The following is a 15858-nucleotide window of genomic DNA, read 5'->3' on the forward strand; positions in this document are numbered from 1 at the left end:
CATCCTTCATACACCAATTTTAAATATCTAAGCCTTCCAAGGTGGTTTTGGGGATTGGGTTGGGGTCAGGGACATAGTATAAGAAAGGCCTTATAAAAACATGGAACCTTTCCTGTTATAAATTCGCCTGTTGCAGTGGAATGCCAGTCAGTCTTGCTAATATAACTGCTGTACTTTGTCAAGACTACAGTAACCTTCCTGACATTTGCTGTTCAAATTCCTCATAACGTATGAGAGCATGAGCTGTGAGCCAGGAAGCCTCTGGTTCAAATATTACTTCATCTGAGAACATATTAAGAGGCCTCAGGCAAGCCGCCATTGCCTCCGTCCCAGTCCCTCCCCCTTCTGCTATGTGAGAATTAGCTTACATGACTGATACAACTGAAAGGATAGAAATGCTTTGATTTTCTTTTCCACTCCCCTGCCCGAAGTGTGGAAGTAAAATGCAGATGGAACCTTTTCCCTGTTTCAGGTTTCTGAAAAAAAATTGGGAGGGATGGGGAGAGATGTGTTAGGAAATGATTTCCTCATTGTGGTCATTTTAAGAGCCCTGCTTTACATAAACAGGTTTGATGATTTAATAAAATCTGACTTGGGTTTTAACAGCTGTGCTATTCCCATAGTGATCACTTTTCATGTGGTGAGAATATTAAATTACTTTTTCTGCTGAAAAGGTTGCTTCAAGGGTACATGTATTTCCTTACAGTATAAAAGAAACATTTATTTACATGTTCAGCTTGAATTTTTAGACTCAAAATATGCTTTGTTGCCTCATAGGATCAAGATTTCGGATGCCAATGACAAATATAACTATGGCAGTTCAGTTCTGTACACTTTCCCCTCTTCATAATGCATTAAATTGTCATAATTTCAACATTGACATTTCCCATGTTTCTGGCTGAAAGTTTCTTGGTGCTTGAAACTACGAATAATTTCTTAAAACTTTTTTTTTTATGATGCGATTTCTTTTAAAATCTTGCATCCATTTTTTCAATATAGATATACAGCTGATAAGATATGAAAGGACCTGTATAGGCATCTTAAGAGATTCCATTTCATACTTATTCAGTTCCAGAAATTGCCATATTTCTTTTGGTATTCATGTTGCAACTTTGTCAGAAAGAGAACTGAACAATCACGGTCCAAGTTACACTTCTGTCAGATAGATCTTCAGCTCCATAAGGTAGCCAATGAGGAATTTTGATGTCTGCGGTGAAGCCAGTACCTTAATTTGGGCCTGAATTTGTCTTCCATAATCACCGCCCTTATTAGCAGTACAACTGTTATGACTGGAATGACAAACAGCTGCCTCTAAGATTAGTGATCATGTGCAGCCACTTGGGTGATTGTTGCAAAACAGCGTAGTAAGTATACCCAAGCTTCACTTGTGCTAATGCTGAAGAGTGTTTCTAGACTGTTCATCAGGAATAACTGTAGCTTAATCTCAGCTGCTTAACCAACCATATATACATCACCACCATAGAGTAACTAAAGCTAATTGAAGGTATCCTTTCCTCTCTTTTTTAAAAAGGTACATCCTGAATTCAGTACTAGTTTCTTTTTAAAAAGAAAATATGATTTAAAAAGCTGTTTAACAGATGAGGCAAAAGAATCAACATGTATCTATACTGATGTCTTGTGAATCTTTTGAAAAGTCAGTAGGCAGAGATACAACGCAAATGGAATCACTGCAGTGTGGTTTGGTTATTTAAAGTAGTTATTAAAAAAAAGTACACTAAAGAGATACGGAGATTACAGCTGTCAAGCTTAAAAGAAACTGTGATATCACATTTCTGAAAATGTGAATAGTAAAAAGTAGAGCACCATTTCACAGTGCTTCAAAATTTTTAGTGCTTTGAAATTTATTTGGCTCCTTATGAAATATCAGTGATGGTACAAGGCACTGTAGGGTTTATTTGAGGGAATTCTTCATTCTTAAGCTACGATTCTAAACATAGCTGTTGACATGCAAGTTCAGCTGAAATTAGGGGTGCATACTTCCAAGTAAATGCATTCAGAACTGAGGTGTGATGTCTTCTATAGCATGCTTGATTTATTGTGCATAAAACATTGTGAATTACCAATTAATACTACGCTTATAAGTTGAAGGCTCTATAGTTCATTTTTTAGAGTAAAGGTAAAGGGACCCCTGACCGTTAGGTCCAGTCGCGGACGACTCTGAGGCGCTCATCTCTCTTTATTGGCTGAGGGAGCCAGCGTACAGCTTCCGGGTCATGTGGCCAGCATGACTAAGCCTCTTCTGACAAACCAGAGCAGCGCACGGAAATGCCATTTACCTTCCCGCCGGAGCGGTATCTATTTATCTACTTGCACTTTGATGTGCTTTCAAACTGCTAGGTTGGCAGGAGCAGGGGCCGAGCAATGGGAGCTCACTCCGTCGGGGGGATTTGAACCGCTGACCTTCTGATCAGCAAGCCCTAGGCTCTGTGGTTTAGACCACAGAGCCACCCGCATCCCACACATTTATTATTATTTTTTACTGCAAAGGTTGCTTGAAAATTTTCCACAGCTTAGGACACGGAGGCTGTTTCGGTAAATGGAACAGTATTGGTAATGTTCCCAGTTGCAGGGGACTTAGAAATATTGCCAGCCTGTATGTGAGGCACAATTTTTGTGGTGCTCAAGATGCATTTATCCAGCATTTAGTGGGACAAAAGAAGAGTTAATGCTTCTTTGTGCCTACATGAGTGAAGATGGAAGAAAAGTGGCATGTACGTCAAAACGATTTTCCCTTCCAATTTAAGGCCATCCAAGTTTGTTGATAGGCAGAAAAGGGCTAGCCAAGTTTAAAATACTGGAAGGTCACTTTTCACCTTCCACAGACTAATACTGATGTTTTTCGTAGCTCTTATAACCAAAATAAAGATCTAGCAAATACATGAAGTTACTTCCTCCATGGATTTCAAATGTAACATAAGAACTGAATTACTCATACAAAGCCACTTAAGAGAACAAAGGCTTTGCAGCCTGAAAGAAAAGGAACTGTTATCCCATACTCTCATTCTAGTCAGTTGTGGGGAGGGGGAATTGCCTGTGCTTTTTTGAAAAGAAACACAGATGTATTTTAAAAGCCTTGGTTTAAAATGAATTTTCTGTAAAATGGTCCTTGACAACTCTCGATCATGTGTCATTTTGCACAGCTGAACTATCTAACAAATAGATTTGGTTCTTCACTCTGGGCATCTAGCCACTTATCCACACAATGCAAGCCTAGCTTTGTTTCACAGTGAAGACATTAATTTCAGTGCTTTCATCGTGTTTAAAAAAATTGGCTGTCCTTTTTAAGACCTTGCAGGAACTACTGGGACCTGGTTGTTGATAGCCATCTTAGTCTGCAGTTTATATATATATAAAAGGTCTATTTGCAGTGTAATCTTATGTATGGCACAATATGGCCTGGTCCCCAGTCTGGGAACCGAAAGCTGGTCACATAATTTAAAAGTGGTAATCTCATCCTAAGCAAGAAGAACATCTTGGCTCGTACGATTATGTTCCTTGTAAATAGGAACAATAGTCCTGGTTTGGCTGAATTGCTAAACTGTAGTTTAGCACTACGTGAAAAAAACATTACCTTTTTCTCCAGTGAGGCCATGAGGAAAAAATCGGAAGAATCTGCTTTCTTGTTTAAGCTTAACCACACTTTGACATTACATCTGAACTGGGATCTTTGGTAAGTTTAAACTGTGCTTTATTGAAACAAGCCCAGATCAGTAACCACATTTGATCGCGTTCAGACATAACGACAAACTGCAGCTAATTTAAACTAGTAAATATATGTTTCTCATCTCCTTGCAAGTGGGAGGGAGGGGAGCATGCAATCCAGGGGCTCACTCAGGTTTGTTCACAGAGTTAATAAACTATGGTTTAGCATTACAACCAAACTATATAAAGCAAGGAATATAGTAAGGAGCTCCTATGCTTAAGAAAATGCCATATTATGAAGGACACTGTAGCCTATGAAAGGGAATAGGGAATTAATTTATTGAACTTTGAAGTCTTGCATTATAGTGTTGTCTTTGTTTCTATTTAGCCTTTGAGCAGGGGTAGGCAATCTAAGGCCCGTGTGCCAGATGTGGCCCAATCGCCTTCTCAATCTGGCCCATGGATGGTCCAGGAATCAGTGTGTTTTACATGAGTAGAATGTGTGCTTTTATTTAAAATGCATCTCTGGGTTATTTGTGGGGCATAGGAATTCGTTCATTTTTTCCCCTTCAAAATATAGTCCAGCCCACCACATGGTCTGAGGGGTGGTAGACCAGCCCATGGCTGAAAAAGGTTGCTGACCCCTGCCTTTGAGTGTTCGTGTTGTTGGAAGATACATTGAGACCAATTGATAGTGAAAGGCAGGGTAAAGGTAAAGGGACCCCTGACCATTAGGTCCAGTCGTTGCCGACTCTGGGGTTGCGGCGCTCATCTCGCTTTATTGGCCAAGGCGTACGGCTTCCAGGCCATGTGGCCAGCGTGACTAAGCCGCTTCTGGCGAACCAGAGCAGCGCACGGAAACGCCGTTTACCTTCCCGCCGGAGCAGTACCTGTTTATCTACTTGCACTTTGACGTGCTTTCCAACTGCTAGGTTGGCAGGGTAGAAATGTTATAAATAAATACATGCTACATGCAAAAGTGCACAGGAGAAGCACAATGACCAACATTGCTTTACTGCAAAGCAGCATTGGGAGAAGACAGTTTGGCACAGAAAAGAAGTAGGTGGAGGTTTCTTAACCCCGTTCTAATTCAACATCTGATTATTATTATTATTGTTGTCATCATCAAAAAATCTGAAAAATACGGAAATTAGGGTGCCTAGAATTGGAGAACTGGAAATATGGCAGCTGTACTAGAAGGACTGAGATGATTCTAGAACTGAAACCAAGTGAGCTATTCTGACCTTGAATGAACTGAGACTCACAAGGAGGCTCAGAAGGATCGGGACATGTATGTTTGGCAAAAGAGGCCTTACAGTTTAAGGACTAGTGAGAGTTTTGCCAGGGATGATTCCTTCAGAATTTGCTGGGTGCCTGGAAGCCGAAATGTGAAATCCCTTCTTTTCAACTGTGCCAAGTTTAAATAGGATTTCCAAGCCTAAGAACTCTTTTATAGCAGATGGTGGTCTTCCCCGTGGCAGCCCCTAAGCTGTGGAATTCCCTCTCCTCAGAGGTGTGACTGGCTGGCAACTTCATTATGTACAGTAGCTCTTGTCGTATGCTGATGGTGCACCTCTTTACCATGGCCTTGGAAATCTAAGAGATTCAGGGACCATCTTATTCTCTTGACTGTATTTTTTAAAAACTGTAAAATTCTCAAGGGTCTTCCAGCCAAGAAGAACAGCTTTTCAAGGGCTGCAGACAGAACAGCGTTGCGGGGAAGCCCTGTTCCATTCATGGAAAGAAATTTAGGATCCAAGCCATTGTTGAGTGTGACACTGCAAGGAGCGGAACAGCTAAACAAAGAATTCAGTTTTAGCAGATGAGTAACACACTTCTGCTCCACAGAACTTAAAAGCAATTTATTTATTTAGTTCTGAGACTTTAAAAAGCTTTCAGATACGTAAATTAGATAAGTCATTTATGTTGTTGGCAAACGTACAGAGATAGAGATTATGAAAGTTAAACCTGGGATTGAGAATTTGGCTGCTTTAGTTTCTTCTATATATATATATATTTCTACATTTCTAATTTGGAAGGTAGTTGTCACTTAGGGCTTTCTTTTAAGAACTTTGAAAGGGAAAGATCACAGTTCTTTCCTCTCTGTTCTCCTCTTTTTTTTTTTTTTAAAGAGCAAATCCTTTGATAAATCTTTTTCTGGCACAATATTACATTAACATCCTTACGTTGTTAGGAACGTGTAATCTAATTCTCTTTAATTAAAGCCGGAAAAGGTTTCATCTCAGGCTTTGGAAAGTGGTGTTAGGGGGGAAAGGAACTGGTATTGCCTTAGAGGTGTTGGGTAAAAATCACTACCATTGTTCTTCCTATAGATAAGGGGGGGGAGCCCTCCAAAGTATTGCCTATACTATTATGATACAATAAAAAGAAAATAAACCTCTCCTGAGGCATTTTTGTGATAACACTTTGGTCAACTTATAGTAAAGGAAGAGGAACTGTGATGGGAGTGGAATACAGTGGTGCCTTGGGTTACAGACGCTTCAGGTTACAGACTCCGCTAATCCAGAAATAGTACCTCAGGTTAAGAACTTTGCTTCAGGATGAGAACAGAAATTGTGCTCTGGCGGCGCAGCAGCAGAAGGAGGCCCCATTAGCTAAAGTGGTGCTTCAGGTTAAGAACAGTTTCATGTTAAGAACATGCCTCCAGAATGAATTAAGTTCTTAACCCAAGGTACCACTGTATTTTGGGCTGAAGGAGAGAGGGGTATCACTTTGTACAGTGGTACCTCTGGTTATGAATTTAATTCATTCCGGAGGTCCATTCCTAACCTGAAACTGTTCTTAACCTGAGACACCACTTTAGCTAATGGGGCCTCCTGCTGCTGCCACGCCGTGGTGGCGTGATTTCTGTTCTCATCCTGAAGCAAAGTTCTTAACCCGAGGTACTATTTCTGGGTTAGCGGAGTCCGGTAACCCAAGGTACCACTGTCCTCATTTATATTTACTTTGTATACTCTTTGTAACCCGAGGTGTTTGTAACCCGAGGTACCACTGTACTTGTTTACATTGAATGACATCTGCCATTTTACTGCCCATTCACTCAGTTTGGAGAGATCCTTTTGAAGCTCTTCACAGTTGCTTTTTGTTTTAATCACCAGGAAGAGTGAACATTAATAAAAATTAAAGTTGACCCATGGCTGTAGAATCCTGAGGAAAAGTTGAGAGTGTTGCTTGCGAGAACCTCAAACTTCTTGGGGGCTTGTACAGGCAGAGCTGCTAAAGTTAGATGAGTGCTGCATGTTTTTAATCCACCCAGCGTGGATGGCATGAAACTCTTTTTCCATACGAATAATGAACAGAATAGCCCTGCCAGGAAATAGGGCCAGCATATGGCTCTCTTGAGAGTGTTGCAAGCCAGAATGACACAAATGAGTGATACTTGAAACTTATAAAGAGCCTTTCAATCCAAAAGTGGAAACTGAAATGAAACAAGATGGAGGAAAGAAGCCTCCGTTCCTTGGCCAGATACCTTTCTGAGCACGCCATACAGTAGGCAGATATTTCTGCTTGCCATCAATCACACTGCAAAAATAATCCGCCATGCACTTCAGTATTGACATTTATGAGCACTTTTACTGTCACTCGGGAATAGACCAAACACTTTCATATCACTGTAGATCTTCTTACTGATACCAAAACAACAGTCTTTCATATAGATGGATTAATAACAGGAGGCTTTTATAGTTGCCACATCCAAGGGTATTTTCTTCCACACACGGATTGTTTTTTATTTAAAATAGTTACTGCAGGAAAGTGAGGAGACAGTTCTACATCCACAGGTTTGGGTACTGCAGCCAAAAATGATGCCATAGCTGACTTGTGGTTGGTAACTCTCCAAGTATTTCAACATAGACCTCCCCATCCTCTTTCCCTCCTGCTCCCCTATTTCCTGTTTGCACCTGCCTTCAGTCTTGTTTCACAAGCTTCATTTTTATTATTGTGGTCATAAAGCTATGTAGTACATTTATAACTACAATAAATATAGATGCAGTTTCATTTCTGCACTTGCGTATTCTCGTAATCATTAATGGTGAATCCAACAAGATTTAAATTTTTCAAATTGCTTCTGAGGCAGAGGGTGTGGTCTGTTGAGATTTGGCCTAGCCATCAGGAGACGGAGCTTTTGCTGGCTGTCTCACTCATTCTGCCTGTGATGCTTCCTGTGCCTTTCACTGCTCCAGTCTCTTCCTAGCGTATATACTCTTTTTCCCCATGTCATCTGGGTCTGTCATAATTCCAAATGCTTAATAATTGCTCAAAAAACAACATTCTTTTGTATTCACCCACATACGTTGGGCGGAATAATTGCCTTGTCAACAAATCCCTTAGTACACCGTGTGGTGTGTGGCATAAAGAAGTAGAACTGATCAGATTTTAACAAGCAGATCGAGCACAAATCGAGCACAAAAGTGTACAGGCATGTGGAAATTACCACAGCTGGCTTTGATTCTGATGCTGACATAATAAGAGTAATTTTTACCTAAGCCTAAGAGAACTAGGTTCTGGATTACATACCTTGCAAGCTAGATCCTATCAGTAATAGAACTGCTGAGTTGGAAGGGACCACGAGGGCCATCTAGACCAGCCCCATGCAGTGCATAAATATTTTGCCCAATATTTTGTGACTCGAACCCATGACCCTGAGATTAAGAGTCTCATGCTTTACCAACTTCGTTTATCCAAAAATAGTGATAATGTCTAGATTCTTTATTGACCTGAAAAATTGTGGAAGTATTTTGAAAAAATATATATGTAAACCCTTTATATTTGTGTTGAAGTAATATTCAGCTAGGAAGAGTCTCATCTCCTCATTAGCCTTGAAATTGTGAAATATCACTATCCCATATTTTCCAGCAGGAAGTATTGACATGTGTTTTGATCAAATACAGTATTTGATTTTCATAGCTTCTTCATTCAGCTGCTAGATTGAATCACCTCACTTGTTCTCACACAGTTCTTCAACTACTTTGATATACTGGACATATATGGCAAAGCATTCTGGGTAGTATTTGGTGCACTCCTTCCGTTAGTGCAATGTCTTTTGGCTGTGTAACAGAATTTCTTTTCCCCTTCCCCCTAATTCTCTTCTGTGGGTTGCCCTAACCCTATGGAGCAGCTTTGGGGAAGCGGCATGGTGCACAGGGAGGCAGGGTTGTATTTGAGGGAAGCAGTTCCGTGTGGTCTGAGAGATAACCTTCTCTGCTATCTAATGAAAATTTCCCCCCTCTGAAGCAAGTGACCTCTTAACTTCCATAATCCCCAGCCGGCATGACCAGTGCTCAGCGATGCTGAGAGTTGTAGTGTCCAACAACATCCAGAAGGCTGTAGTTTTCCCACCCCTGCTTTAGGAGTAATTCCCAATTCACATTAGTAGGTATTTCCTTCAAAATTTCAGCAGGGGAGGAATAGTTTAAATCGGTTATCAGCACCACCATTGCAGCAGATACAGCTTGAATGGTCTAAAACATGCCCATTAAAAATGTAAAGATGCATTTAACCTCAATTGTAATTTGATCCAGATACTCAGTAATGAGGAGCCTCTGAGTCTTGAGACTGCACTCCCAAGAGGAGCTAGAAGTTCCAAAGTTGTGTTTTTATGTTGTGGTTAAACTAAAAAAAAAATGCCCAGAAGGCAAAAATTAGCTGAGTTGTCTAAATGAATTCTTCCACTTCCAGATGCAGTAAATGTCCAAAACGAATATACTATGCTATGAACATCAACTCAGGTGCATGGATGCCTTTGAGAAAATGAACCGTATCAACATATATAAGCAAGGCATAGCTAAGGTGTCAGAGAGAGAAAGCAAAGGCAGCAGGGTGAGGGGAGATGTAGAAATTCATATGTGAAATAAAGGAGGGCTGCTTATGTGCACAATTCAGCCAATGGAGGCTGAATACTAGGCCCAGAGGGCAAGAAAGAGCTGGAAAGATTAAAACCATGTTCAAAACTGCAGTTTGAAACTTAGGGAATAGATGTATGGCTAGATGCCAGTGTTCCCTGGCTCTGAAAGGAACACCATCCAAGGAATGGAAATTCAGTTCTCCAGGGGTAAACCCAGAAGCATAGCAGGGCAAGAGTAAAACCAGAGATCTCCTGAGCATAATCATTTAAGCTTTTAAGGGATTACTTCAACATAAGGGGGGAAATAACAAACTCCAAGTTTGACATTATTCCTCCCTGCCTTTGCTTTTCCTTGGGTTGGAATATCTGAAACATCTTTATATCCAAGCTGTTGTTCCCTGCACTTGGCTAATATGCTAAAAACCTCTCTGCAAGAAGAATGTGCTTCCATATGCAAGGGGGCGAGGTGAGGTGTTTTCTTACCAGTTTCCACCCACATGCTATAGTCCAGTGTCTTGCATCACATTCTGTTCTGGAGGGTTCCTTGCCCTATGGAGCAGCTTTTCAATGGGTTTGGAGGACTATAATGTGGGAGGAACTAGTTAGCCCTCCCGCCTACAATGCAATATGGAAGTCCCTTCTGCTCACACATTGGATCTTTGCATCCGATCTGTTAAAAATTGTGTTCCTGTGCTTTGTGCTTTCTTTATCCGTGTGTATTTTTGTTTCTGAGTGATGCTAGTGTTTTGAAAGCAGGCTTGCCTTTTGATTCTTGCATATCGATAACCAAAATCTGGCCTGAATTTTTATGTGCTCTGTGTTGTTCTTCCAACAAAATAGATTAACATCAACATCTTTGAGAGGATGATAACTGGCAGCTCTGGAGTTTGTAGATTGACTTCTGTGTAGGGCATGCTCTCTATAGATACATCTGGTTAGGTTGTTAAATAACTTCTTAGAATACTGAAAGATAGTTTTAGAAACTACCGACCTCTCTAAGATAGTAGAATTAGTTTGCTTTGTGCACATTATACCATCATAACATTAAGACAATCCAGTGGGTGGGAGCCTGTTACCTTTTCTCTTCCAGTGTTTGCACCTTTAGGTTCTGCTTTATCCTCATCACCATTCTTTGAATTCAAACAACAATTAAGATGTCTCCAGGCACTGCAGTTGTGTGGAGAGGTTGCAGCTCCTGTAAGCCATCCAGGAAGGCTGAGCATTGCTATTCATCTCCACAAAACTTTTATGCATATAGATTTCCTAATCCTTCTGTATATTTCAAAGTCCCTGCTTTAGCAGTGCCTTAGCATTATACCTCCTGTGGGCCTTAACTCTCTGTTCCATTCATCTGTCTTTTCCTCATACCTAGCTCTTTCACTCAGTTTATAGAGCCAATTTTCCTTCAAGCCTTTTTTCAACACCCAATGAAGTTTTATTGACGCCTTTCCTGAGCTTTTCTGGCCTCATACTATCCTTCTTTCCACCTGATATTGCCCTCAACCCCCCCCCCCAAAAAAAATCCAGCCTGAGCTTGTTATTTATTCCTGTTTTATCCATTTCTAACTAATCAAGACAAGGGCAGTCTTATTTCTATGTTTTGAATAACATGTATCGAGCTGTTGGCGCTGCTCTGGGTGACTACAAAGGATAGGGCCTTTTCTGTGGTGGCACTGCATTTACGGAATTTGCTCCCGGATCAAATCCCCTAGTGCCCATCTGATTACTTTTGTAAGTCACCTTGGAGGCCCTGGACCAGATTTAACTAACCCTGTGCGCTAGCAAAAGCCAGCACAATGGGGCTTTCCCCACCCACACCCCCAAAACTGCTCTGGAGGTTCAAGAGAAACTTCACAGCAGTGCACAGAGGGGAAACAAGGGAGATAATTCCATATGGCAATCAGAAACGCTTGTACTGATTGAATGATCAAATCAACTCTACCTTCTATGGTTCCCAAGTGTGCCCCCCCCCCCGGCACCTTAGAAAGGCAGACCTGCTTAGCTTCAGCGCTGGACAGGATAACAGCAACACTTCCTTAAGTCAATACTGATTTGCCTCCCCACTCCCTTTCAAAGAAAACCTCTGATTTTATATGCAGCACAAAAACTTGCTGCTATTTCTTTGGAAATTATACTGCATTTTTCTGCCTCCCAATTCTTACCATGCACGTTACCTGGAATACCAGTTTGACTAGGCAGCTGTGCTACAAGATGGAAACCTGGCATTCAGTTTGATTCAGGATCCTGGACTCCTTGTGTAATTAGCTGTATAATGCTGTCAGCTAAAAACAATCAACACTGGCTGCAGATTTGCAAATGAATGGTTGCAGCTGAGAGAGATTCCTCTGAGTTTCCTCCTTTAGCAATGTAAGGCCTAGCTGGATACTTCTGAAGAGATGAGCAGGCAACAGGAGGTATATGACTGTTTGAAGACTCATACTTAAATTGGATTGAATTTCATGTATTGAAGCCTAAATTTCGTTGTTTTTTTAAGTAAAATATCCTGTGTATGAGCTGTTCTCTGGGCTTCCTTCATTCAGAAATTAACTGAGATAATGTTTGCATTGCAGCAGTATATAAATTGCACTGGTTGCAAGGGAGACTGCTGAGTTTCACAAGTGGCTGTGAATATCATCATTATTCATTTGCAAGGTGTCTATCCTTGAAAAGCCGAGTATTACAACATGTATTTAGGTAGTGTTAAATTAATTTTATTGTTCATTTTTGGCATAGGCAAAAGTAAATCTATATTGTACAATATAGAAGATTAAACTAGGAGGCTGTGATTTATATGATTGTTTATTATTTTGACCATCTTCTATTAATAGCCACGTGTTTTGTTTTGTTTTGTTTTGGTCTGTTCTGTTTAAGTTTGTTTTGGAATTTGATTCTGGAACAACAACAAAAAGGAGTAACATCCTTCCCTCTTGTCTTTTGTTTTGCAGGTCCTTGAGCAGTATGAAAGAGAAGGCTTTAATTTCTTAGCAAAGGTTTTTAATTCCTCACATTCCTTCTTGGAAGATCTCACAGGTCTGACTCTGTTGCATCAGGAGACCCAAGCTGCTGAGGTAAGGTTCTTCAAAGTGGATCGGTTGTTATAGGAGCAGCTTTTGTGAATAAAATGCATGCATATGTACACACACACACACACACACACACTTATATATATATATGCTCACATACATACACCTATTACTCAAAAACTCTTATGCTGATCTGTGTGTGTGCGTAAACCAACTGTGAGAATTAAGTAGCAGTTGCTGTTCCATAACAAGAGTTCCTTTACAATCATAAGGAAAATACAATGGAGGAAGGTTGTTTCTTTCATCACCTGGATGCAAGCTTCTCAGAAACATGTAGTTGGCCCAGTATTGGAAAAGGGATGGTGAAGCTGACAGATCCTTAGTCTGGCGTTGCTTGGAATATCAAGCCAGGTAAAAAATGAAGAAGGGAATCAGGGCAAGTATCAGCATTGAGTCCTACCTGGGTGCTACGCCCATGGCAGCTGCTTAAGAATGCCAGGTGGCAACACTGGCCTGGTGTAGTTGCTGCAGTTTTATTATTAGATGTCACATTTGACTTTGCTGTTGCCCTTTATAAACTTCAATTTTTTGGTATATTTTATAAAGCTCTTTTCAACTGTGGATTAATGTTGAAGTCTGACATTTTTTGTTACAGGAAATTGGTTTGAAGTTATGACCAGAGAACAGTTATTAGAGTGCAATTTATCTCCTCAAAATATGGATAACCACAACTTTTTCCACTGTTGCATGACTCAAGAACTACTTTGTCTATTTAGCTTCAAAATGTGCTGTGGAAGAAGTATTATTTCCCCTGAGAAAAGAGATGGGTCAAGTATCAGCCAGTTAGTTTCTCTAGATGTGTCTGGAGGCATTGCTACTACAATCAGCCAGTGTGATGTAGTGGTTAGAGTGTTGGACTAGGGCCTGGGAGACCTAGGTTTATACCCCACTTGACCATAGAGCTCACTGGTTGACCTGGGGCTGAGAGAATGTGACAGGAGAAACATACCCCACAGGGTTGTTGTGAGGATTAAATGGGGAGGGGGGAACCATGTACCCCCCGTTTCTGAAAGCTGGGTTGGAAATTTAAGAATAATTAAAATTGATAAACAGTAAAAGGACAAGGGTAGCACTCTGCTAGAAACAGCTGTTCTCTCAGCAGAGCCAATGAAATAGCCCCGCTTCCATCTCTCTCTATTCTAGCCTGATGGAATGGCTGCTGTTAGGTGAAAAATCAGTGGAGGGACCAGCCTGATGGAGCTGGTCTTCCTAGCAGAGCCAGTGAAATGGCCCTCCAGCCCTCCTTCTTTGGAAATGGCTAGTAAAAAAGGGAGGGAAAGGAAACAACAAAGGAAATAGACAAAGAATTATCTGAATCACAGATGTAGAATTCACTGTGTAGATTCAACATTACAGATACACCATGATCAAGCAACTTATTGTAAACTAAGCATGCCTCTGATTTACAAGGTTGCTGCCTGCTCAAATTTTTTAGCCCACTCTGCAAGGCATTCCCCTTATTCATGCTGAGCTACAATTAAAGTGAAAAACAATAGCCTGCCTACTTACAGAGGAGCTCTGGGTCACCATTACATATTTGCATAACTTTTGATTAGGCTGCATGCAAAAACTTGAAATGGCAGTTTATTCATCAAGTGAAACAAGCAAGGGTTGTTGCTAACATAGCCATTCATTCAAGGACTTCTGCTCGTTCAATGGAAGCTCTCCACCTGCTCCCCCCTGCCCCCCACATCATCTTTCAGAGGATTGAGGGGACAGATTTGGAGAGCGTGTAAAGAAAGAAGAGGGAGGGGAAGTTCTGCTGTGCAAGCAGAACTTGTACAAATGGAAGGCCACAACCCCCAAAGTTTATATTAGGGGTTTAGAAATGACAAGGTATCCTAAAAATGCCAGTAAATATGTCTTACTCTCACATCTGGTTTTAATCCGGCAGGAAGTCATTACCAAAAAACAGCTAGAGAATTTCATTGTATCTTCCTCATGGCTTTATAATGCAATAGCTGTTGAGGTCAACTCCCACTTCATCCCAAGTGGACTTGTTTGCATTGAAGGCTGTTCACTTGGGGAATTTCTTCTGCTTGCTCCCAATCCTTAGTTGATGTGGCTGGTTTGTCTCCATATATACCTAGAGTTTATAGCTAGTTCAGAGAGAAAGCATATTAATAGTCTCTAGTCAGGATGCTGAGATGGGTTAAAACAATCTAGATTCACATTGTGCAGATCATACTGTCTGACTTTAGAAACAGACTCTTAAAATTCTTTACATATTAAAAGTGTTGGAGGGAGTGTGTGTGTGTGTAATAATAAATATATATAAATCAGTATAAGCCTTTTGCTTTATTCTGTCCTCCTTTCTACTTCTGCATCCCGCCATTTCTTCCTCCAAAATGACTGTATTTCCTCTCTGCTAAAACCCTCATCTTTCTTCTAAAGGTATCTTATTTAGATTATTATAGTATCCTCTTCTTTGGCCTTCCCTCCAAACGCCTGTTCTTAGTAAACTAAAGAACAAAACAAGAAAACTTGCAAACTCTCTGAAATGAATTAATTAATTTAAACTGTTGGAAACAGTAATTGAGAGTAAGCTGCTTGGAATCTGTTTCTGGAAAAGTGATTAGAAAGTTTCTTGTATTTTCCTTCTAGTAAAACGTCTATTTTGCAAGGTGTGGTGTGTGCAGCAGAGAATGTGTTTCAGTGCCCATATAATCTATATGTGGTATATTGCATCTCTTTGCCATTGAGTTTCATTTTGAATTTTCATTGCACTTTCCTATAAGATAATCCTGCTAATGTAGTCACCTACCACCCTCACCTGAATTCTTTTGAAATTCGATCATGATACATTCAGTAGAGCTGCAGTTCATTTTCATCGAATTTAATAGGATTGTAGTTTCCTCAGAAGTGATAATCAGATCAGAATGTCTGTGGCAAAGATGCCATATATAATTTTAATAGCAAGAGGGGGCAATTGCCCTCATCTCCTGCCTGTGGGCATTCTGTAGACATCTGGTTGGCCTTTGGGGAAACAGAATGCTGGGCTGGATAGGCCTTTGGTCTGATTCTTCAAGGTTGTTCTTAACATCTTTCTTTATGCTTGTCTTACAATTGGTATGATAAATCTTCTGGTACCAGCCTTTGTATTTCTTATCAAATTACATGAATGCAAGTGAAATTCTGAGTTTTGGGGGGTGGGAATTGGTTGACTACACAGACAGAAGGTCTGTAATGCTCTGAAATCAGCTGCACATGGCATTAACTTGGTGAATTTACTTAACTACTCTGCTCTTC

At 40.5% G+C, this 15858-nt stretch overlaps 1 protein-coding gene and 1 long non-coding RNA gene across 6 annotated transcripts in view; one reads left to right on the forward strand and one right to left on the reverse strand.

Moving 5' to 3' along the window:
• ATG7 (autophagy related 7) overlaps nt 1-15858 on the forward strand; it is a 99365-nt gene that overhangs the window by 26099 nt on the left and 57408 nt on the right. For all 3 annotated transcript variants that reach the window (XM_080994190.1, XM_080994192.1, XM_080994191.1), the window contains exon 17: nt 12472-12594. In XM_080994190.1, coding sequence (XP_080850316.1) covers nt 12472-12594 — 123 coding nt within the window. The remainder of the gene's footprint in view (nt 1-12471; nt 12595-15858) is intronic.
• LOC308470789 overlaps nt 14087-15858 on the reverse strand; it is a 32258-nt gene continuing 30486 nt past the window's right edge. For all 3 annotated transcript variants that reach the window (XR_013982640.1, XR_013982641.1, XR_013982642.1), the window contains one exon: nt 14087-14708. This is a non-coding gene — a long non-coding RNA (uncharacterized lncRNA). The remainder of the gene's footprint in view (nt 14709-15858) is intronic.

The sequence above is a fragment of the Podarcis pityusensis genome, assembly GCF_964106645.2.
Source record: "Podarcis pityusensis genome assembly, chromosome: 2".
NCBI lineage: Eukaryota > Metazoa > Chordata > Lepidosauria > Squamata > Lacertidae > Podarcis > Podarcis pityusensis.